At 40.4% G+C, this 23139-nt stretch overlaps 2 protein-coding genes across 11 annotated transcripts in view; one reads left to right on the plus strand and one right to left on the minus strand.

The window, feature by feature from the left end:
• Positions 1 to 2483: 2483 nt before the first annotated feature.
• On the plus strand, positions 2484 to 4184 carry LOC139578437 (leucine-rich repeat-containing protein 40-like; the record flags this gene model as incomplete). The annotated part of the gene is made up of 2 exons (XM_071406007.1): positions 2484 to 2662; positions 2893 to 4184. Coding segments are annotated over 2 exons (285 nt in total), but the record flags the coding sequence as incomplete, so codon positions are not given.
• A 263-nt stretch (positions 4185 to 4447) lies between these two features.
• LOC139578438 (leucine-rich repeat-containing protein 7-like) overlaps positions 4448 to 23139 on the minus strand; it is a 202779-nt gene continuing 184087 nt past the window's right edge. For 5 of the 10 annotated variants that reach the window (XM_071406012.1, XM_071406009.1, XM_071406017.1 and 2 more), the window contains 4 exons: positions 16447 to 16719; positions 16038 to 16130; positions 14766 to 14840; positions 4448 to 12209 (listed from right to left, as the gene is read on the minus strand). In XM_071406012.1, coding sequence (XP_071262113.1) covers positions 12102 to 12209; positions 14766 to 14840; positions 16038 to 16130; positions 16447 to 16719 — 549 coding nt within the window. In that variant the 3' untranslated portion in view covers positions 4448 to 12101. Of the gene's footprint in view, positions 12395 to 14765; positions 14841 to 16037; positions 16131 to 16446; positions 16720 to 23139 lie in introns of all 10 variants that reach the window. The other 5 variants (XM_071406018.1, XM_071406016.1, XM_071406014.1 and 2 more) reach the window with 4 other exon arrangements.

The following is a 23139-nucleotide window of genomic DNA, read 5'->3' on the forward strand; positions in this document are numbered from 1 at the left end:
GAGTGGGACAGCTCACTAACCTGGATGACATCGTTAGCTCAGAATCGGGCTTAAAACACTAGTGAAAAAAAGATGATGGAGAAAACGTGTCAAGGTAACAAAGTGATTATCTTAGACAAACTCTTTGGATTATCCTCGCTGACTTGTTTTTCTATTGTTGGTGAAAGGATCTTTCCAACAACAAGCTTACTGCCGTCCCTGACTGTCTGGGCAACTTGAATCATCTGGTGAAGCTTCCCTCAGGAATCAGTGTCATGGAAAGTAAGACAACATTAGCAGCAAGATTTTGTTTTCTTTATTGTTTAGTCTTTTTATATATTGTCTGCCGGATGGAAATGGGTGCGTCCACTTCAATATTCTTGTCATAAACATGGCTGAAGCATAACATCCTGTATGAATGCCTCCACAGATTGGACTGCACACATAATTAGCTTGAGAGCATAGCTCCAGTCTTGTCTCAAATGGTGTCTCTAGACCAGCTCTGTCTGAGACAAAACAAACTGCTCTTTCTTCCTGAACTTCCCTCCTCAAGGCTCAAGATAAGGATACTGATGGTCAGGTTTCCTCGATGAAGAGCTTTTGATCTTAATGAGATCACCTGTATGAATTATTTGTAAATTAATAAGTGGCCTATGCAATCTCTGACAGCTTTATATCACCTGTCTGGTAGGAACTGCATGTTGGTACCCAATTGGCACAGACGTCAATTCAACATCTATTTTGTGTTAATTCAACGTTATTTCATTGAAATGACGTTGGAACAACATTGACTCAACCAGTGTGTGCCCTGTGGGTTATAACCAGATTGAGGTGGAGGCAGAGCACGTGAAACACCTGAACACTCTTAGTGAATTGGAGCTGAGGGACAACAAGGTAAAGAGTGTCCCTGAGGAAATCACACTAGTTCAAGGCCTGGAGTGCCTAGACCTAATCAACAATGACATCAGCAGGTAAGTTTGCCTGATCTGATCTCCCCTGGTCTCTCCTCAGTGCATACTATACTCTTTCACCTGTGCACATAACACATGTATACACAGAACAAATACCAACAAGTGAAATACCAACAACACTAACAAGTCAAAACACCCCAAAATGTCCTGTCTAGTGTTTAACTGCCTGGAGCTATCATTGAGTGTTGTTGACTTTCTACTGTATGTCTTCCTTGTATGTGTGAACCAGTCTGCCAGCTGCCCTTGGCCTAATGCTCAGACTGAATATCCTGACCCTGGAGGGCAACCCTCTGAGACACATCCACGGCGACCTGACTGCGAGGATGACATCTCTTTACCTTCTCTCATCAATGTCTAAATACATACAAAGTCCTGTTTGTTTTACCAATGCAGTAGAACCTCAATGAACCTCAATCTCGAGTTTCAATGTAGCCAATTTAGACTCTGTAATCTGATAATGTTTTGTCTACTTCACAGAAAAGAACCAATAAACTGCTGAAATACTTGAGGGGTTGAATAAAAGGTATAAGTATGTTTCAAGGTATAAGTATGTATAAATATGTTTCACTGTCTTTTTCTGTCTATGCAGAAGGACATGTTCTCGTAATCACTGACTAGACCGTTTAATTTACTTTGTAAGGTTTTGTGGAGAGGCCACTTTTCATTTACTAGACTGTCTCGTATCACTAGACAGATGAGATTTTTTCTTCTTAATTTGGTCTAAAGAGGATCCAGATGGCAACAGAGATGAGCCTGACACTGCTCAGTCAAGCAAAGATCAACGTGCACGCCATTAAAACACTGAAGACTTTGGACTACACGTGTGTGAACTATTGTTGGTGTTTGAAGCTCTGTTTTTAAGACATTTTGGGAAAGTTAAAAACTTCTTAAACGTTCTAACACAAAATGATACTGCAATGCCATAGCATTGCTTAGTCACACTTTGAGCAGTGTTGTGATGTAATGTAGTGCTGTCAGTAAACTGTTGTTTTGTGTGTGTGACCCTGGTCCCAGTGACAAGCAGGCGGTGTGTGTTCCTGATGACCTGTTTAATGCTGTGGACAGTGAGCCCATTGCCAGTGTCAGCAAGAACCAGCTGGCTGCAATGCTCCCTAGGTACCCTGCTTACATCAGTGACTTCACACCACGGTCCGGGCCTCTGGAGGAAAAACACAAACAGTGTGGTAAGAATCCCAACACTCTGAAAAGTTATCACAGTTGAAAAAGCCATTGTTGATAGAGAATGTCAGCTAACTGTTGTAATGACATTGTTGGATGTGTTTGAGGGAGCCTCTGCTTGGTCTTCACGGTTGTGGAGATGAAGGACTCTGTCTCTGACATCACACTGTCATTCACCAGGTAAGCACTCAGATCTTAAAGGTTTCAAAGTTTATTTATCAGATGGACAGGATACAGCAGGTCTAAAACAGTACAGGGAAATTCTTACATTAAAGGGATGTAATCATCGTAATATACACAAGTACATGAGTTATACTGATGATTAATTTGACATGTCATATTTTGACAGGTTAAGTTGTTCCGGAGGTGCTGTACCAGGTTCCTACCCTGGAGACCATTCTGATCAGTAACAACCAGGTGGGAGCCATCGACCGACTGCAGCTCAAAGCTTTAGACAAGCTGTCCACTCTGGACCTGCCGAACAATTACATCATGCAGGTGCCACCTGAACTTGGCAACTGCACCAGCCTGAGGTAGGGACCAGGATATGACACTGTGTTTAGGGGACAATATATTTGGGTCAGGTGTGGTGTTGAATAGCAATCAGAAAAGGTATGAGCTTTAGGACATCCATATATGTCTTGATCCACATACTGTAGTTGTGATTTTGTCTGAGCTGTTGTTGTCCAGAGAGAAGGATGTACTGGCTTGAAGCTGGCTTGAATCTGGTCTCTCACTCATTTCTCCCTTGTCTTCCCCTCAGGGCCCTCATGCTGGATGGAAATCCTTTCCACAACCCGAGAGCAGCCATCATAGCCAGAGGAAATGATGCTGTTCTGGAGTATCTACGAAGCAGGATCCCTACATAGTGAACTGCATTAAAGGCTACAACACTCAAAATGAGATAAGTGAGAAAATAACGTTTGATGATTAATCAGTGTACGATATTTTCCTTGAAACTTACTGCATTTATTTTGACATTGGAGCCTATGATTTGAAGCGTAACTTGTCTTGTTGAACAACAACTACAGGGAGACCCTGCTGTAATATTGTTTACAAGATCATCAACCAATAGCAATGTTTCATGGCATTACAAACTGAAAAGCCTGTAGGTGGCTTATTTTTCTCTATATATGGTGAAAAATAAGTGTTACTTTTCAACAAAATGTGTACTAGCAAGCTTATTCTTTTGTAAAATGTTTCATTCAATGTTTCAGAACATAATGCATGGGTTTACTTTTGAATGTATGGTTATTGTAAGATAATCTGATACATTTCTACTGATTTACCTTGACATGTTTGATACTCAGATCCAGACAGACTTTTTAAATGTTCTATAATTCTCAAGAATGAATTTCTAAATGACACTGTGGAGATACACTGAGTGTACAAATTAGGAACACCTGCTTTTCCCATGACATAGACTGACCAGGTGAATCCAAGTGAAAGCTATGATCCCTTATTGAAGTAACTTGTTAAATCCATTTCAATCGGTGTAGATGAAGGGGAGGATATGGGTTAAAGAAGGATTTTTAAGCCTTGAGACAATTGAGACATGGATTGTGTATGTGTGCCATTCAGAGGGTGAATAGGCAAGAAAAAATATTTAGGTGCCTTTTGAACAGGGTATGTTAGAAGGTGCCAGGCAGTTTGAGTGTGTCAACAACCGCAATCCTGCTGGGTTTCTCAAGCTCAACAGTTTCCCATGTGTATCAAGAATGGTCCACCACCAAAAGGACATCCAGCCAGCTTGACACAACTGTGGGAAGCATTGGAGTCAGCATGGGCCAGAATCCCAGTGGAATGCTTTCAACATCTTGTAGAGTCCATGCATCGACGAAGTGAGGTTGTTCTGAGGGCAAAAGCAGTTCCAACTCAATATTAGGAATGTGTTCCTAATGTTTTGTACACTCTGTGTATATTTGATTGTTTAAAGTACCTTTTAGCCTAAAAAAAATTGTAATTTGTCTTCTTCAGTCACTTTCGAACAACTATATGGATTCAAATCCAACCACATTAAAAGTGCACAAGGCAGCGGTGTGTTTGGTGCTTTGATCCTTTGTTAGTGTTGTTCTTTATTCTTTTTCTAAACGGTATCACATGTGATACAACACCACCTAGTGGTAATGAAGTGAAGTGTGGAGGGCAGTGAGAATATGCCAGCCTTATCATACTGTATAAACACCTCACAAACATACACATACAACTGTATTATATGAAATATGTTCAAATTAACTTCATAATGTACAGTAGGGGAAAGAAATACTATTTTTGATATGATCATTGTACAATATAAAGACCACAGCAGACCATGAGAATAACAAGTTACATTTTTAATATTTGTACAATATACTTTCATACATTATTCAAAACACTTCTTAAATACTGAAAAAATGTACATCCAAAGCCGAAAATGGCTCTGTTATTTGCTGCACAACATTATTTGTTCAATTTTAAATATTATTTATAAAAATGTATCTTAAATATTTACAGATCGCATCTGCAAAATGCATTCTAAATCCCCCCCACACACACATACATATATATACACACACACACATATATATATACAGATATATAGATATATATATATATATATAGTACCAGTCAAAAGTTGACACACCTACTTATTCCAGGGGTTTTCTGTATTTTTACTATTTTCTACGTTGTAGAGTCATAGTGAAGACATCAACATTATTAAATAACACATATGGAATTATGTAGTAACAAATCAAAATATATTTTATATTTGAGATTCTTCAAAGTAGCCACCATTTGCCTTGATGACGGCTTTGCACACTCTTGGCATTCTCTCAACCAGCTTCATGAGGGAGTCACCTGGAATGCATTTCATTTAACAGATGTGCCTTGTTAAGTTAATTTGTGGAAATTCTTTCCTTCTTAATTAGTTTGAGCCAATCAGTTGTGTTGTGACAAGGTAGGGGCGCTGACAGAGATGGCCGCCTCGCTTCGCGTTCTCAGGAAACTATGCAGTATTTCGTTTTTTTATGTATTATTTCTTACATTGTTACCCCAGGAAATCTTAAGTTTGATTACATACAGCCGGGAGGAACTATTGGATATAAGAGCGACGTCAACTTACCAAATTTACGACCAGGAACACGACTTTCCCGAAGCGGATCCTCTGTTTGGTCCACCACCCAGGACAATGGATCGAATCCCAGCCGGCGACCCAAATCAACGGCGCCGCAGGAGGGTCAGAAGAAGCGGTCTTCTGGTCAGGCTCCGTAGACGGGCACATCGCGCACCGCTCCTGAGTTTACTACTCGCCAACGTCCAGTCTCTTGACAACAAGGTAGACGAAATCCGAGCAAGGGTTGCCTTCCAGAGTGACATCAGAGATTGTAACGTTCTTTGTTTCACGGAAACGTGGCTGACTCGAGACACGCTATCAGAGTCGGTACAGCCACCTGGTTTCTTCACGCATCGCACCGACAGAAACAAACATCTCTCTGGTAAGAAGAAGGGCGGGGGGGTATGCCTTATGATTAACGAGACGTGGTGTGATACTAACAACATACAGGAACTCAAGTCCTTTTGCTCACCTGACCTAGAATTCCTTACAATCAAATGTCGACCGCATTATCTACCAAGATAATTCTCTTCGATTATATTCACAGCCATATATATCCCCCCCAAGCAGACACATCGATGGCCCTGAATGAACTTCATTGGACTCTATGTAAACTGGAAACCACATATCCTGAGGCTGCATTCATTGTAGCTGGGGATTTTAAGAAGGCTAATCTGAAAACAAGACTCCCTAAATTTTATCAGCATATCGAATGCGCTACCTGGGCGGGAAAAATCCTGAACCATTGTTACTCTGACTTCTGCGACGCATACAAAGCCCTGCCCCCTTTCGGAAAATCTGACCACGACTCCCAGCCTATAGACAGAAACTAAAACAGGAAATGCCCGTGCTCAGGTCTGTTCAACGCTGTTCCGACCAATCTGATTCCACGCTTCAAGATTGCTTCGATCACGTGGACTGGGATATGTTCCGCATAACATCGGACAATAACATTGATGAATACGCTGATTCGGTGAGCGAGTTTATTAGCAAGAGCATCGGTGATGTTGTACCCACAGCAACTATTAAAACCTTCCCCAACCAGAAACCGTGGATTGATGGCAGCATTCGTGCAAAACTGAAAGCGCGAACCACTGCTTTTAAAATCAGGGAAAGGCGACCGGAAACATGACCGAATACAGTGTAGCTATTCCCTCCGCAAGGCAATCAAACAAGCTAAGCGTCAGTATAGAGACAAAGTAGAGTCGCAATTCAACGGCTCAGACACGAGAGGTATGTGGCAGGGTCTACTGTCAATCACGGACTACAAAAAGAAAACCAGCCCCGTCGCGGACCACGATGTCCTGCTCCCAGACAAACTAAACAACTTCTTTGCTCGCTTTGAGGACAATACAGTGCCAACGACACGGCCCGCTACCAAAACCTGCAGGCTCTCCTTCACCGCAGCCAACGTGAGTAAAGCATTTAAAGCGTTAACCCTCGCAAGGCTGCCGGCCCGGACGGTATCCCTAGCCGTGTCCTCAGAGCATGCGCAGACCAGCTGGCTGATGTGTTTACGGACATATTCAATCAATTCTTATCCCAGTCTGCTGTTCCCACATGCTTCAAGAGGGCCACCATTGTTCCAATTCCTGCTAAGGTAACTGAGCTAAATGACTATCGCCCCTTAGCACTCACCCCCTGGGACCCAATAGGTCCACAGACGACGCAATCGCAATCACATTGCACACTGCCCTAACCCATCTGGACAAGAGGAATACCTATGTAAGAATGCTGTTCATCGACTACAGCTCAGCATTTAACACCATAGTACCCTCCAAACTCGTCATTAAGCTCGAGACCCTGGGTCTCGATCCCGCCCTGTGCAACTGGGTCCTGGACTTCCTGACGGGCCGCCCCCAGGTGGTGAGGGTAGGAAACAACATCTCCACCCCGCTGATCTTCAACACTGGGGCCCCACAAGGGTGCGTTCTCAGCCCTCTCCTGTACTCCCTGTTCACCCATGACTGCGTGGCCATGCACGCCTCCAACTCAATCATCAAGTATGCAGACCACACTACAGTGTGGCTTGATTACCAACAATGACGAGACGGCCTACAGGGAGGAGGTGAGGGCATGGTTGAGGTTATTCCTTTGTGTAATGAAGAAGTACGGCCATCTTGAAGGAGGGTCACTCGAAATGTCCTGTTTGTTAGAAGCGCATGACCAGAAAGCTAGCTACAGTTGGTTTAATCCTGTACTGAACACAGATCATCCCGTCTTCAATTTGATAGATTATTTACGTAAAAAAATACCTCAAGTTGTATTACAAAAGTAGTTAGAATTTTTTTGGCAAAGTTTACAGGTAACCTTTGAGATATTTTGTAGTCACGTTTCACAATTTGGAACCGGTGTATTTCTGGATCAAACGCGCCAAATAAATGGACATTTTGGATATATAGACGGAATTAATCGAACAGGATTAAAGGACCATTTGTGATGTTTATGGGACATATTGGAGTGCCAACAACAGAAGCTCGTCAAAGGTAAGGCATGAATTATTTTTATTTCTGCGTTTTGTGTCGCGCCTTCAGGGTTGAAATATGCTTCTCTCTCTTTGTTTACAATGGTGCTATCATCAGATAATAGCATCGTTTGCTTTCGCCAAAAAGCCTATTTGAATTCTGACATGTTGGCTGGATTCACAACCAGTGTAGCTTTAATTTGGTATCTTTCATGTGTGATTTAATGAAAGTTTGATTTTTATAGCAATTTTTATAGTAATTAATTTGAATTTGGCGCTCTGCATTTTCTCTGGCTTTTTGCCAAGTGAGACAGTAGCGTCCCGCCTAAACTCAGATTTTTGGATATAAATATGAACTCTACCGAAACAAAACATACATGTATTGTGTAACATAAAGTCCTATGCGTGTCATCTGATGAAGATCATCAAAGGTTAGTGATTCATTTTATCTCTATTTCTGCTTTTTGTTACTCCTCTCTTTGGCTGGAAAAATGTCTGTCTTTTTCTGTGCCTTGGCTCTAACCTAACATAATCGTTTGGTGTCCTTTCGTTGTAAAACCTTTTTGAAATCGGACACTTTGTCTGGATTTACACAAAGTGTATCTTTAAAATGGTGTAAAATACTTGTATGTTTGAGGAATTTAAATTATGGGATTTCTGTTGTTTTGAAATTGGCGCCCTGCAGTTTCACTGGCTGTTGACGAGGTGGGACGCTACCGTCCCACATACCCTAGTGAGGTTAAACAGCCATCACTAACATTGAAAGGCTGCTGCCAACATACAGACTCAATCTCTAGCCAATTTAATAGTTAAAAGTAGGATGTAATAAATGTATCACTAGTCACTTTAAACTATGCCACTTTATATAATGTTTACATACCCTTCACTACTCATCTCATATGTATATACTGTACTCTATACCATCTACTGCATCTTGCCTATGCCATTCGGCCATCGCTCATCCATATATATTTTTATGTACATATTCTTATTCCTTTACACTTGTGTGTATAAGGTAGTTGTTGTGAAATTGTTAGATTACTTGTTAGATATTACTGCATGGTCGGTACTAGAAGCACAAGCATTTCGCTACACTCGCATTAACATCTGCTAACCATGTGTATGTGACAAATAAAATTTGATTTGATTTACAGAAGATTGCCCTATTTGGTAAAAGACAAAGTCCATATTATGGCAAGAACAGCTCAAATGAGCAAAGAGAAACAACAGTCCATCATTACTTTAAGACATGAAGGTCAGTCAATCTGGATTTTGGGGGGGGGGGAAGTTTCTTCAAGTGCAGTCGCAAAAACCATTAAGTGCTATGATGAAACTGGCTCTCATGAGGACCGCCACAGGAAAGGAAGACCCAGAGTTACCTCTTCTGCAGAAGATAAGCTCATTAGAGTTACCAGCCTCAGAAATCTGCAATTAACTGCACCTCAGATTGCACCACACAGAGTTCAATTAACAGACACATCTCAACATCAACTGTTCAGAGGAAACTTCGTGAATCAGGCTTTCATGGTCGAATTGCTGCAAAGAAACCACTTCTAAAGGACACCAATAATAATAAGAGACTTGCTTGGGCAAAGAAACACAAGCATTGGACATTAGATCTGTGGAAATCTGTCCTTTGGTCTGATGAGTCCAAATTTGAGATTTTTGGTTCCAACCGCAGTGTATTTGTGAGACGCAGAGTAGGTGAGCGGATTATCTCCACATGTGTGGTTCCCACCGTGAAGCATGGAGGATGTGTGATGGTGTGGGGGTGCTTTGCTGGTGACACTGTCAGTGATTTATTTCAAATTCAAGGCACACTTAACCAGCACGGCAACCACAGCATCCTGCAGCGATACGCCATCCCATCTGGTTTGCGCAGTGGTACTATCATTTGTTTTTTCAAAAAGACAATGACCCAACACACCTCCAGGCTGTGTAAGGATTATTTGACCAATAAGGAGAGTGATGGAAAAGCAGCCAACAAGTGCTCAGCATATGTGGGAACTCCTTCAAGACTGTTGGAAAAGCATTCCAGGTGAAGACAAGGGTGTGCAAAGCTGTCATCAAGGCAAAGGGTGGCTACTAAGAAGAATCTCAAATATAAAACATATTTTGAGTTGTTTACACTTTTTTGGTTACTACATGATTCCATATGTGTTATTTGTAGTTTTGATGTCTTCGCTACAATTTATGAAATAGTAAAAATAAAGAAAAACCCTTGAATGAGTAGGTGTGTCGAAACTTTTGACTGGTGCTGTGTGTATATATATATTACACACACACTTCACCAATCTTCGTGTTAATACATAAAAAGAATGGAAGGATTAAACTTGCATGTGCAAATAAATAGTATAATAAACTGTCACGAAATTTGTCCAACTAAACAGAATTATTCTCTTTCAATAGTTAAAATTACTTTTTGCACAAAAAATGAAGCAGCATTCAAGTCCAGTTAGTCTTCATACTGCAAAAGCTTGGAGTACATTCACAATCTATATGGATAAATTATCTCAATTTGTTTTCAATCACCATTATTTACATCAACACCGTAATTAGACAGAATAGTACCATAGTCACTTTATATTTAATTGTATTTTAAACATATACAAAAATGACTATTTTTATATTCATGTATATAATATATTTGTATAACACAAATTCACAATTACTGTAGAAATATGGTTTTATACATTTGATAGTACAGCTTTTATTCTCCAAGTCACAAGTACTTCACCCATACTTTTTCATTGTCCTTATAAAATCTCGCAATTTGAGCAAAGCTAAGGTATATCAATATATTCTGAATAATAACCTGAAAACATTTAGTAAAAATAATTATATTATCAAACTTTCTCACAATATCTTGAATATTTTAACTCGTAATTTACTGGATATTGAAGTACAACGTACCAGCTTAGCTTGGCACAAATTCAACCAGGGTCCCTCCATGGGGTTATAGGTGCTTGGTTTTGCTCAAGAATGTCACAATTGATGCTACATTTGACAAAAATAGTAATGAAACATTGTTAGGGCTCATAAGGTATATGTTTTTGATTGTAATAAAATGGCACCAAATGTCACAATATAATAATGTCTCTTTGTAAACCTCACCAGTTTGCAATGAGAGAAACTTCTTTACGAGAGAGATCCCAAAATTTGAAAACACAGAGAATGTATCCAAAAAACATGACCAAAGACCCTTATAACCATGAAAGAAAGCATGCTGTGACATCAGAACTTAAAATGAACATCCATCCAGAAATGGAACAGAGTGAAATGCTTATTCTGGTCAGTAGCATTGTTCAAAAAAAATGATACATAATTCTCACATGAATACTTTTCCAATAGTGCATTCTCATAATAAACTGAGCTTAAAATGAAGACATCGAAAGTAATTTGTGTTCTACAGAGTGGTGCTGAAAAGTTCAGCAAAATTACTTCAAATCAGTGTGAACAAACTGTTTTGTTTTTAACACAAACAGATGAGAAACAATGTTACAACTTTTCTGTATGGAAATTCTTTAGGAGTTGAATATGGGGGTATGTGACATTACATACTCCTTGGTGCAATTGCAGTACATACGTGTAAACACATAATGTAGCCAGCAGATGGCCCTCTAGGGTAGTCTTGTAATCTAAAATAAACCCTTTCAGATGTGGGATTGAATATTGCTGTACTTTTAAAATGTAGCTAATTTGTGCAAACATATACATTATTGAGCAACTACCAAAAATCTACCTCATAGAATGTAGTGACTGGTTGGGTATAACAATCAATATAGTGTTAATATATTAATGAAATAAACCGGTGGGAAAACCTATAATAATAAAAAAAAATGAAAAAAAAAACAACTTGATAAATTGGCCCTGTATTAAGGTAGGATTTCTTTTTTTTTTTTTACATTTAATTTAAACAATTTAAGAACATTGTAAACATTTATTTTCTGTACCATTCCTCTCGCTACTGTTCATGTCTTTATTGTAACTGAAAATATGTACCCACGGCATATACAAAGTTGAGGCAGTGTTTATGGCGATTAGAATTCCTAAAGAGCTAGTGTGTTTTCATGCTCTGAGAGTAAAATGAGAAGCTACAATGAAAAAGGTACAAAATAAAAGGCAATATAAATACGCAAAAAATGTCCAAATAAAAACTAAGAAAATTGCTCCAACCTACAGCCTCAGGCTGAATGACAAAAATGACTTTCCTTCACATCAACTCAAGAGATACAATTCCTGTTTACATAAAATTCATAGATAGGTTATAAGATATGTATCCTATAGTACATTTGGCACTAGTATTTGCCATTGGTCCAGCAATCGGCAAATGTCACTGTTCCTAGATAAAAACCGGTTGTATACATTTCCACAACCCGTTTGGGAGAGAAGCAATGGTGTTATAAAAAAATATTTAAATTGTGCTCTCCCTCAAGATTACTAAATCCACAGTTTTCTGGAAATTCTTCAGAAGAGACACAGCAGTTTCATGTTCCATGTGTAAAAAACTATGTCCATTGGCCTGCAATGCAAAAATTAAGCAGAGGGTGAACAGAGTGACGTGAGTGAGAAGTGGCAGGGCGGGGCAGGGCGGCACGGAGAGGACTGGGAACAGCCCTAGCTCAGAGGAGATAAACAAACAACACTGTCAAGGAAAAGAGGAGAGACAAAGCAGAGAGATGCACACAGGAAGAGGAGGAGGTCATGCTGTAAAGGAGAGGAGGAGAGAAGTGGTTCTTTAGAGGTATGTCCTTCAGCTAACACTTGCATCTGTGGAGAGAGAAGAGAGGTTCCTGCTTCTGCAGGCTACGGGTGGGCGAGGGGCGAGGGCTTCTACTAGCACACATTTAAAGCCACACAGATACAAGAGACATGCCAATAACTGTAGGGACTATTCCAATCCCATTAAATTGTATTGGCACAGAGAGCCTGGCTTGTTCATGTAGGCTTCACTGTCAGGTGTTTGACTAGCCTCGACAGTAGCTTCACATGGACCAGGAATCTGACAATCTACAAGGGGTACAGTTCCCTCTCTGCACTATGGTAAACACTTACTTTGACAGCGTCAATCCTATGTACTGTATGTGTGATGGTGAGTTCCCTTTAAAATAACAGCCCTCTACCTAAGCTAAATACAACACCACATCATAGTGTGTAATTCGTGTCTTATCGCATGGGGTGGAAGAGCTCTTATGCTCTTCCTAAAAGGTTGACTCCTGAACTATTTAGAAAAAGAGACTCAGGGATCTGATGATACTGAAGTAGAAGAGAAGACCCAATACAATCTTTGCTGCACAGTGCAAAGTTGAAAGATATAGAAAATAGTTGAGAAAAAATGGCTGCAGGGCTTTCAAGGTTATCAAAAAAGTTGAGATCAGGTGCCGTATCCACAAAGCATCGCAGAAAATATGCTAGGAATCCTATTAAAAATTGGTTTAAGACAACAAAAAACCCAGCTCAGAGTAGGTTTTGGGATGATGTTAAGACGCTGCTCATACAAACTCTGTGCCAGGAGTAATTTAATCAATTTACAAAAGTTTCACTCAGCTGGTAATCATGAGAGTTTGAGGTGCCGCAATGGAAATATAGTGATGACGCACATTTATATTGTTGCAAATGATTGGGAATAACCAATCGCGATGAAGCATCGCCAGCTGTGAACTATATCACACTTCTGATAATGTTGAATGTGACTGTAGGCTACATGAAATGTTGAAATGGTAAAACGTTTGAAATCATTTTCACCTGACACGATCACTTTGCCTATTCTTAATTATTGTCTAATATGTTGGCCTGCATAACCTTTTTTTAACCAATTATGATAATTGTTAAGTGTAATTTCTATAATATTACTGTTATATCAACACACTCGTCACTCCCGTTAAACAACTCTATAACACTTTGGCACAGTAGGCATCAAGTCAGGTTCTATCATTTTCATCAAACACAATCAAAGCTAACATAGGCCCTAGTTGCCTTCAATTGCCCAAAGATAGGCATGGTCAATTTAGGAATATTTTTACCAATGTGATATTGTGCTCCAAAGGGATAACTTGAAATAACATTATGTAGGTTAATTAAATAATCTAAAAAAAAAAAAAATGTGTATTTATTAGTCTCGTGGTTATACTGTAAGTGTTTGAATATCATGTGAAATTGCCCTTGTGTGAAATCATTGTGAAAATCACAAGGGGGAACTGTTGCATGTAGTCTAGGTCTAGATTACTAATGGATTGATCAGATATGTTTTGATATTTCTTCTTTTAACCACTTTTAACCGCACTAACATTTAGCATTTTAGTCATTTAGCAGAAGCTCTTATCCAGAGCGACATACAGTGCATTAATTTGAAGATAGCTAGGTGGGACAACCACATATCACAGTCATAGTAAGTACATTTTTCCTCAATAAAGTAGCCATTAGCAAAGTCAGAGCTATTAACTACTGACTCGCTGCCGTGCTGCACTTTTCTATTATCAAGACATCTGCTGGTTAGTCTTCACTTGTTAGGACAGCTCATGAGGTCTTCTAAATATCTGGCGATTAGGTGGGACTCTTATGAAAGAGGCTTCATGCATAGCTTTTATTTTTACTCATAAGAGTAGGAGTAAAATGTCTCTATTCTCAGCACAATCAATGTTCTACTCTTAGACGCTTTGTAGATACGGGCCAGGTTGTACTTTGACCTTCACTAGTATTTCAGAAACAAACTAATTCATCCAGCACATTACATTGCTGGTTACTACTTAGTTTTCAGGCATCTAAAACATCACATTAGAAATCGTATCATATCAGTAAAGTTACTTGTATGTGATGCACTTAGATTGAATCTGTTTCCATGGGCCTTTATTAGGAAACAATAACCACTATTCCTTTTGTCTGACTTAGGGACAAGTAAAGCATGTTGGAGGTTTGACAGAGGTCAAAACAGAGGACCATGCTCACTTGGTAGACACACGTACGTCCAGCACAAAATGCCACATGCAAAGCCTCTACAGGCAATGTGGAGCAGGGAGGATGCGCTCTCATAGACTCAGAGGACAACGATGATCGATGCGGTGATGAAGAACACGGTTACCTTCAGTATTTTGTCCCCAGGCTGTAGCAGGTTGGAGGCCGGTCCATCAGGCTGTACCCTAGTAACAAAGATACCCTATAAGTCAAAAGTGATATGAGATTAGGAACCACATGGTGAAGATGGTTTAGAATCTGTGCCTTTCAAACTGGTTGTTTGTTGCTTTTGTTTGTATTTTCCTCTAACTCAAGATCTGTGCGTGATTTTGATTGACATGCTGTTGCAAACATTAACTTGATAAGTTTAGCTAGTGGAAGTGGAAGTCTATATGTGCTGTTTGTTAAATTCAAGAACTAGGTGTACTGACATGGCATTTACGTCTACCTTTAATGAAAACATTTTAACAGTACTAAAATAGTTACTTTAAAAAAAAATCTATATTTCCAAAAATATGAACACTGGGGGATGTTTTTTTTCCATTGCATGTTTCCAAAAAATGGCTAGTCAAGGCAGAGATTATAAGTATACCAATCTTTGCATGTGTTCAAACTATATAATACTATATGAAGAGCCTCAATCAACACAGTTCAACAGTTAAACCGCACTTGAACCCGAATTACGTTACTATCATCTAATGACTCAGGTATTATTACAGCAGGTACTCCTTGAGGCATCACAGGAAAGCAGGCCCTCAGAAGATATCCTCAGCAATCAGCATGCACCACCTTTCAGTGGGGTGTTGAGATGGGAGATGATATGCACACAAAATATACAACACATTCAATGGCTATAACAATTTTTACAACATTGAATCGGAATTCTAATCCTATGGCTTACAAGACCTTCCCCATACAAATCTAATGTCAATGAGAAGAAACTAGGCTTTGATATTTTAAAATGAATAATAAGAGAAAATATTGCCAGTGGCAACAACATAACTGATTTAGAAAAATTCTAAATGGAAATCTATAAACATTTTTCTCACTGGCTCTTTTCTTTGCTGTTACATGGCAACAAGACATTATTGAACTATTTGACAATCGCCAACCTTATGACTGACTACATTACAAATCATTGCGGAAAAAGTGTTGTCTTTTCTTGATTCTTGCTTATTATTGGCGTATAATAAAACGGTTCAAACCAAGTCAACTGCAGCACCCCATACAGCAATGCAGCAGCACCTGTTACCATGGAAACTCTGAAGTGAAACATACAGTGATGTGCAGTGGTTATTGAAACACCTTAAGGAATAAGAGAAAAATGGAACATGTTCCTATGGCACAGACTGCACAGTATCAGATGCACACAGAGAACATTTAGTTGCTTTAATCTTACCATGTCAGAAGGCTTGAAGGGGTTCCCTTGGCCACTGATTCCCCCTGAGATGCTGAACCCTAAACCTGGATTCTTCTCTATCCGCACACAGAACTGCCAAACGACACAAAAACAACATCATGCCAAAAATAGACATTTGGTATTGTATAACTGTGCAATTACATGGTGCAACATCTCTCCTCTCTATATACCACTAGCCATAATATAGGCCTCTCAGAGATCTGTTGGTGACAGATTGAGAGAAAGGGAGAGAGCGGGAGAAAGAGAGTGAAAAGATGATTGAAATGGAGGGGGTGAGCGAGAGAAACACAGACAGAAACAGAGAGAGAGAGAGAAACACAGAGACAATCAAAGAGACAGAGAGAGAGAGAGAGACAGAGAGACAGAGAGAGAAAGAGTAATGGCCAACCTGCTCCTGGAAGTCGTCCATGCTCTTCTGGCCTTTGGTCTGGATGAGGCAGCGTGCGCTCTGGGGCCGGGTGGTGGTGGCCATGGGCAGAGGAGACTGGTACTGCTGTATGGAAATCTTGTTGATGGCACCCTCATACTGCTGGTTCCGCACTGAGCGGTGTGGGGGTGTGGCCGACGTGGATGTCACGATCATGGTCTGTGATTGGTGGGGGTGGGGGTGGTGGCCGCCTGCCTGTGGGTAATTCAACCCGTTAGGCAAAGAGTCAGGAAGCTGCAAAGATGCAAACGTCACGTCTTACAAAATGGCAGATAACATACAGATGAGGTGCAGCATGCTTTTTCAAACCTGAATTACCATATAGAAACTTTCCTTCAAATCCTGTCGTCAAATCAAATTTTATTTGTCACATGCACTGAATACAACTGGTGTAGACTTTACCGTGAAATGCTTGCTTATGGGCCCTTCCCAATAATGCAGTTTAAAAGTAATAATACAAATAAAATAGTAACACAAGAGGAATCAAATAAAATACACAAGAAAGGAGCTATATACAGGGAGTACCAGATCAATATGCAGAGTTACGAGGTATTTGAGGTAGATATGTACATGATTTCAAACCGATTTAAAAACTGTAACTAGGCGACTTCAGTGTCGTCTACATGATATATACTGAACAAAAAATATAAACGCAACATGCAACAATTTCAAAGATTTTACTGAGTTACAGTTCATATGAGGAAATCAGTCAATTGCCACCAATAAAATGCAATTGTGTTCGTTGTCCATAGCTTACGCCTGCCCATACCATAACCCCACCGCCACCATAGATCACTCTGTTCACAACGTTGACATTATAAAACCACTCGCCCACACAACGTCATACACATGGTCTGCTGTTGTGAGGCCAGTTGGACGTACTGCCAAATTCTCTAAAAGGAAGTTGGAGGCAGCTTATGGTAGAGAAATGAACATTCAATTCTCTGGCAACAGATCTGGTGAACATTCCTGCAGTCAGCATGCCAATTGCACACTACCTCAAAACTTGAACATCTGTGGCAGTGTGTTGTTTTAGAGGGCCTTTTATTGTCCCCAGCAACAAGGGGCACCTGTGTAATGGTCATGCTGTTTAATCAGCTTCTTGATATGCCACACCTGTCAGGTGGATGGATTATCTTGGTAAAGGAGAAATGCTCACCAACAGGGATGTAAACAACACACTGCCACAGATGTTCAAGTTTTGAGGTAGTGTGCAATTGGCATGCTGACTGCAGTGCACACAATTTGAGAGAAATATGCTTTTTGTGCATATGCAACACATCTGGGATCTTTTATTTCAGCTGATGAAACATGTGACCAACACTTTACATGTTGCATTTATATTTTTGTTCAGTGTAAGTAATAAAACAGGACACACAACCCACAGTTTTCTCTGTGCATTAATAATTCAGAGGAAGTCCCTGGTCTACCCTTATCATTATTCTTGTACTGATGGTTAGAATGTGACCACAATGAAATGACTAAGACACTGACAAACAGAGGTTGCCATGGAGACCAAGCAAGAATCGAGCGCTGCTGGAATGAATTATGGCGCTTAGACATTCCACAAGAGGAATAAAAATAAAATACACAAGAATGGAGCTACACAGTACCAGATCAATGTGATGAGGTACGAGGTATTTGAGGTAGATATCTACATGAAGGCCATAGATTTTCAAGCAGATTGAAGTCCCTGGTCTAACTGTTTCATTATTCTTGAACTGATAGTTAGAATGTGACCACAGTGATGTGACTAAGACACTGACAAACAGAGGTTGCCATGGAGACCAAACAAGAATGGAGCGTTGCTGGAATGAATCATGGAGCTTAGAAATGACTCCTGACATTTAAAAACATTGACATACTGTAGCAATCACTTAAGTGATAATGACCGAGAAGCCAGTGTTTGGAGGATATATTGGCACGGGGATTGTGCCAATATATCCTCCAAACACCGGCTTTGTTCTTTCTACATACTGTATGTTCAAGTTGAGGGAGCGTGCAATTGGCATGCTGACTGCAGGAATGTTCACCAGAGCTGTTGCCAGAGATTTGAATGTTAATTTCTCTACCATAAGCCACCTCCAAAGTCTTTTTAGAGAATTTGCATGACCAACATATTCAAATAATGATTGACATATTTTCATTAAAAATGTTATTTTGATGAATTTATTCATACTATTTCATCCTTCCACAAGATATAGTCCCGACACAAATCTAGGGTTGCTACCTAAGCCGGCTGGTCGTTTGTTCTATCGGTTCGGTTGCTAGAGGCGTGACCCAGTCTTTCAGTCTTTTTGTTCTGTATCTATGGACGCAATGTTCCACTGGAATGCTACCTGGCAACTTTCTTATCTCTTGCTTGCCAACTACGACTAATTTACAGTCACGTCAAAAAGTGCAGCCAGCAAAGTAGCTACATTTGCATTTGTTTAAGCAGTTTTCTAGTGACATTTATTTGGATACATCCATAACAATGAGCTAATGACTCTGGATTTCGCCTGGCATACAAAAAGTGCTCACTCATCAGGACACTGTTGTTTCAGAGGAGCTAGCCAACAACACAGCTAACACAATCACTTCAAACTGAAGCTGGAAAAACTACAAACTAGCTGCACTTTGTTTCTTTATACCTTTAAAAAAAGAAATGTCTTTGTGTATATATATATATATATATATATATATATATACACACATCAATAAAAATGATGCCAGCTGATTCATATGATTTTGACTGGCTGAGAAATGCTGCCTACCTGTTTGTCTCATCCCGACACGGTCATTTATATGGGACAGCTGGAGATCGAATTTCAATACATAAACAATGTTGCAAATGTCGGAAAGACAGACAACAAGGTTTATACAAATCTCCGCTGTTGAAAACTAAATGTTAGTGTAAAAGAAATGTGAGATAATGTCAAGATGTTTTTTAAAGTGGAGATCAAGTTTATAAATTGCCTGGCTGGGCTGAGACAGTGGATTGCGCAGTCCGATGGAACAGAGTAAATAAGAATTTTAACGACATAGATTTAGCCGGTGGTGACTTATGGAATGGACACTGGCTGGAATGCAGTTTTAACCAAATCAGCCTTCAGGATTAGACCCACCGTTGAATAAAAGTAAATAAATGAGCCAATTAAAAAATAAATTAAAAAAGGTGGAGGAACCTTAAGAAGTACAAAAGGGACAAGACCGGGAATCATGACGCATATGGTTTTACAAGTGCCTCCAGAATGTAATCACACACAGATTTTTTCAACATTTTGTTGTGTAACAAAGTGGGATTAAAAAGGATTTAATTGACAAGGTTCTACACAAAATTGTTGTCAATTAATGGAAAATAAAACACTAATATATCTTGTTCCTTAAGTATTCACCCCGAGTCAATAAATATTGTCTTATTTCACTGCAGAGCCCCCAGCCCTGCCCAATATGCCTTAGATAGCCCTTGAGTCCCACCCCCCACACATGCGGTGATCTCACCTGGCTTAACTGGTGCCTCTAAAGACAAAACCTCTCTCATCGTCACTCAATGCCTAGGTTTACCTCCACTGTATTCACATCCTACCATACCTTTGTCTGTACATTATGCCTTGAATCTATTCTTCCACGGCCAGAAATCTGTTCCTTTTACTGTCTGTTCCGAACGCACTAGACGACCAGTTCTTATAGCCTTTAGCCGCACCCTGATCCCACTCCTCCTCTGTTCCTCTGGTGATGTAGAGTTTAATCCAGGTCCTGCAGCCCCCAGCACCACTCACATTCCCCAGGCGTTCTCATTTGTTGACTTCTGTAACCGTAAAAGCCTTGGTTTCATGCATGTTAACATCAGAAGCCTCCTCCCTAAGTTTGTTTTATTCACTGCTTTAGCACTCTCCACCAACCCTGATGTCCTAGCCGTGTCTGAATCCTGGATTAGGAAGGCCACCAAAAATCCTGAAATTTCCATCCCCAACTACAACATTTTCTGACAAGATAGAACTGCCAAAGGGGGCGGAGTTGCAATCTACTTCAGAGATAGCCTGCAGAGTTCTGTCATACTATCCAGGTCTGTGCCCAAACAGGTCGAGCTTCTACTTTTAAAAATCCACCTTTCCAGAAACAAGTCTCTCACCATTACCACTTCTCTCAGCCCCCATCTGTGCCCGGGACAGCATATGTGAATTGATTGCCCTCCATCTATCTTGAGAGTTCGTACTGCTAGGTGACCTAAACTGGGATATGCTTAACACCCCGGCCGTCCTACAATCTAAGCTAGATGCCCTCAATCTCATTCAAATGATCAAGGAACCTACCAGGTACAACCTAAAATCCGTAACCATGGGCACCCTCTTACATATCATCCTGACCAACTTGCCCTCTAAATACACCTCTGCTGTCTTCAACCAGGATCTCAGCGATCACGGCCTCATTGCCTGCCTCCGTAATGGGCCCGCGGTCAAACGCTCCCTAAAACACGAGCAGGCCTTTCTAATCGACCTGGCCCGGGTATCCTGGAAGGATATTGACCTCATCCCGTCAGTAGAGGATGCTTGGTTGCTCTTTAAAAGTGCCTTCCTCACCATCTTAAATAAGCATGCCCCATTCAAAAAATGTAGAACTAAGAACAGATATAGCCCTTGTTTCACCCCAGTCTTGACTGCCCTTGACCAGCACAAAAACATCCTGCGGCGTTCTGCATAAGCATCAAATAGCCCCCCGCGATATGCAACTTTTCAGGAAAGCCAGGAACCAATATACACAGTCAGTTAGGAAAGCTAAGGCTAGCTTTTTCAAACAGAAATTTTTCTCCTGTAGCACTAATTTCAAAAAGTTTTGGGACACTAAAGTCCATGGAGAATAAGATCACCTCCTCCCAGCTGAAAAACTATGTCACCACCAATAAATCTACGATAATCAAAATTTCAATAAGCATTTTTCTACGGCTGGCCATGCTTTCCACCTGGCTACCCCTACCCCGGCCAACAGCTCTGCACCCCCTGTAGCAACAAAGCCAAGTTAACAAACAGATCACCGACCATTTCGAATCCCATCGTACCTTCACCACTATGAAATCTGATTTCCGAGCTGGTCATGGGTGCACCGCAGCCACGCTCAAGGTCCTAAACAATTCTAGGGCCGACTCTTTTCTCTGTACATATAAATGATGTCGCTTCTTTGGACACTGTTAACAAACCTGTAGACAAGCTTCAATGCCATACAACTCTCCTTCCGTGGCCTCCAATTGCTTTTAAATGCTAGTAAAACTAAATGCATGCTCTTCAACCGATTGCTGCCCGCACCCGCCCGCCCGACTAGCATCACTACTCTGGACGGTTCTGACTTAGAATATATGGACAACTACAAATGCCTAGGTGTCTGGTTAGACTGTAAACTCAGCTTCCAGACTCACATTAAGCACCTCCAATCCAAAATTAAATCTGGAATCGGCTTCCTATTTCGCAACAAAGCATCCTTCACTCATGCTGCCAAACATACCCTTGTAAAACTGACTATCCTACCGATCCTTGACTTCGGCGATGTAATTTACAAAATAGCCTCCAACACTCTACTCGGCAAATTGGATGTAGTCTATCACAGTGCCATCCATTTTGTCACCAAAGCCCCATATACTACCCACCACTGTGACCACCTGTATGCTCTTGTTGACTGGCCCTCGCTTCATATTCATCGCCAAACCCACTGGCTCCAGGTCATCTATAAACCTTTGCTAGGTAAAGCCCCACCTTATCTCAGCCTACTGGTCACCATAGCAACACCCACCTGTAGCATGCGCTCCAGCAGGTATATTTCACTGGTCGTCCCCAAAGCCAACACTTCCTTTGGCCGCTTTTCCTTCCAGTTCTCTGCTTCCAATTACTGGAACGTATTGCAAAAATCACTGAAGCTGGAGACTTATATCTCCCTCTCTAACTTTAAGCATCAGCTGTCAGAGCAGCTTACCGATCACTGTACATGTACACAGCCAATCTGTAAATAGCACACCCAACTACCTCATCCCCATATTGTTATTTATCTTTTTGCTCCACAGTATCTCTACCTGCACATCATCATCTGCACATATATCACTCCAGTGTTTATGCTAATTTGTCATTATTTCGCCTCTATCGCCTATTTATTGCCTTACCTCCCTAATCTTCTACATTTGCACACACTGTACATTTTCAATTGTGTTATTGACTGTACGTTTGTTTGTGTAAATCTGTGTTGTTGTTTTTGTCGCACTGCTTTGCTTTATCTTGGTCAGGTCGCAGTTGTAAATGAGAACTTGTTCTCAACTGGCCTACCTGGTTAAATAAAGGTGAAATAAATTTTTTAAAACATGCTAGAATCACCTTTGGTAGCGATTACAGCTGTGAGCCTTTCTAGGTAAGTCTCTAAGAGCTTTGTACACCTTGATTGTAAGATATTTGATTATTAAATGCTTTATTCTTTCTTGCTCTGTCAAGTTTGTTGTTGATCATTGCTAGACAGCCATTTTCAAGTGATGCCATAGATTTTCAAGCCGATGTAATTAAAAACTGTAACTAGGCAACTCCGGAACATTCAATGATGTCTTGGTAAACAACTCCAGTGTATATTTGGCCTTGTGTTTTAGGTTATTGTCCTCCGGAAAAGTGAATTTGTCTCCCAGTGTCTGTTGGAAAGCACACT

This window comes from Salvelinus alpinus, chromosome 6, assembly GCF_045679555.1.
Source record: "Salvelinus alpinus chromosome 6, SLU_Salpinus.1, whole genome shotgun sequence".
Lineage (NCBI taxonomy): Eukaryota > Metazoa > Chordata > Actinopteri > Salmoniformes > Salmonidae > Salvelinus > Salvelinus alpinus.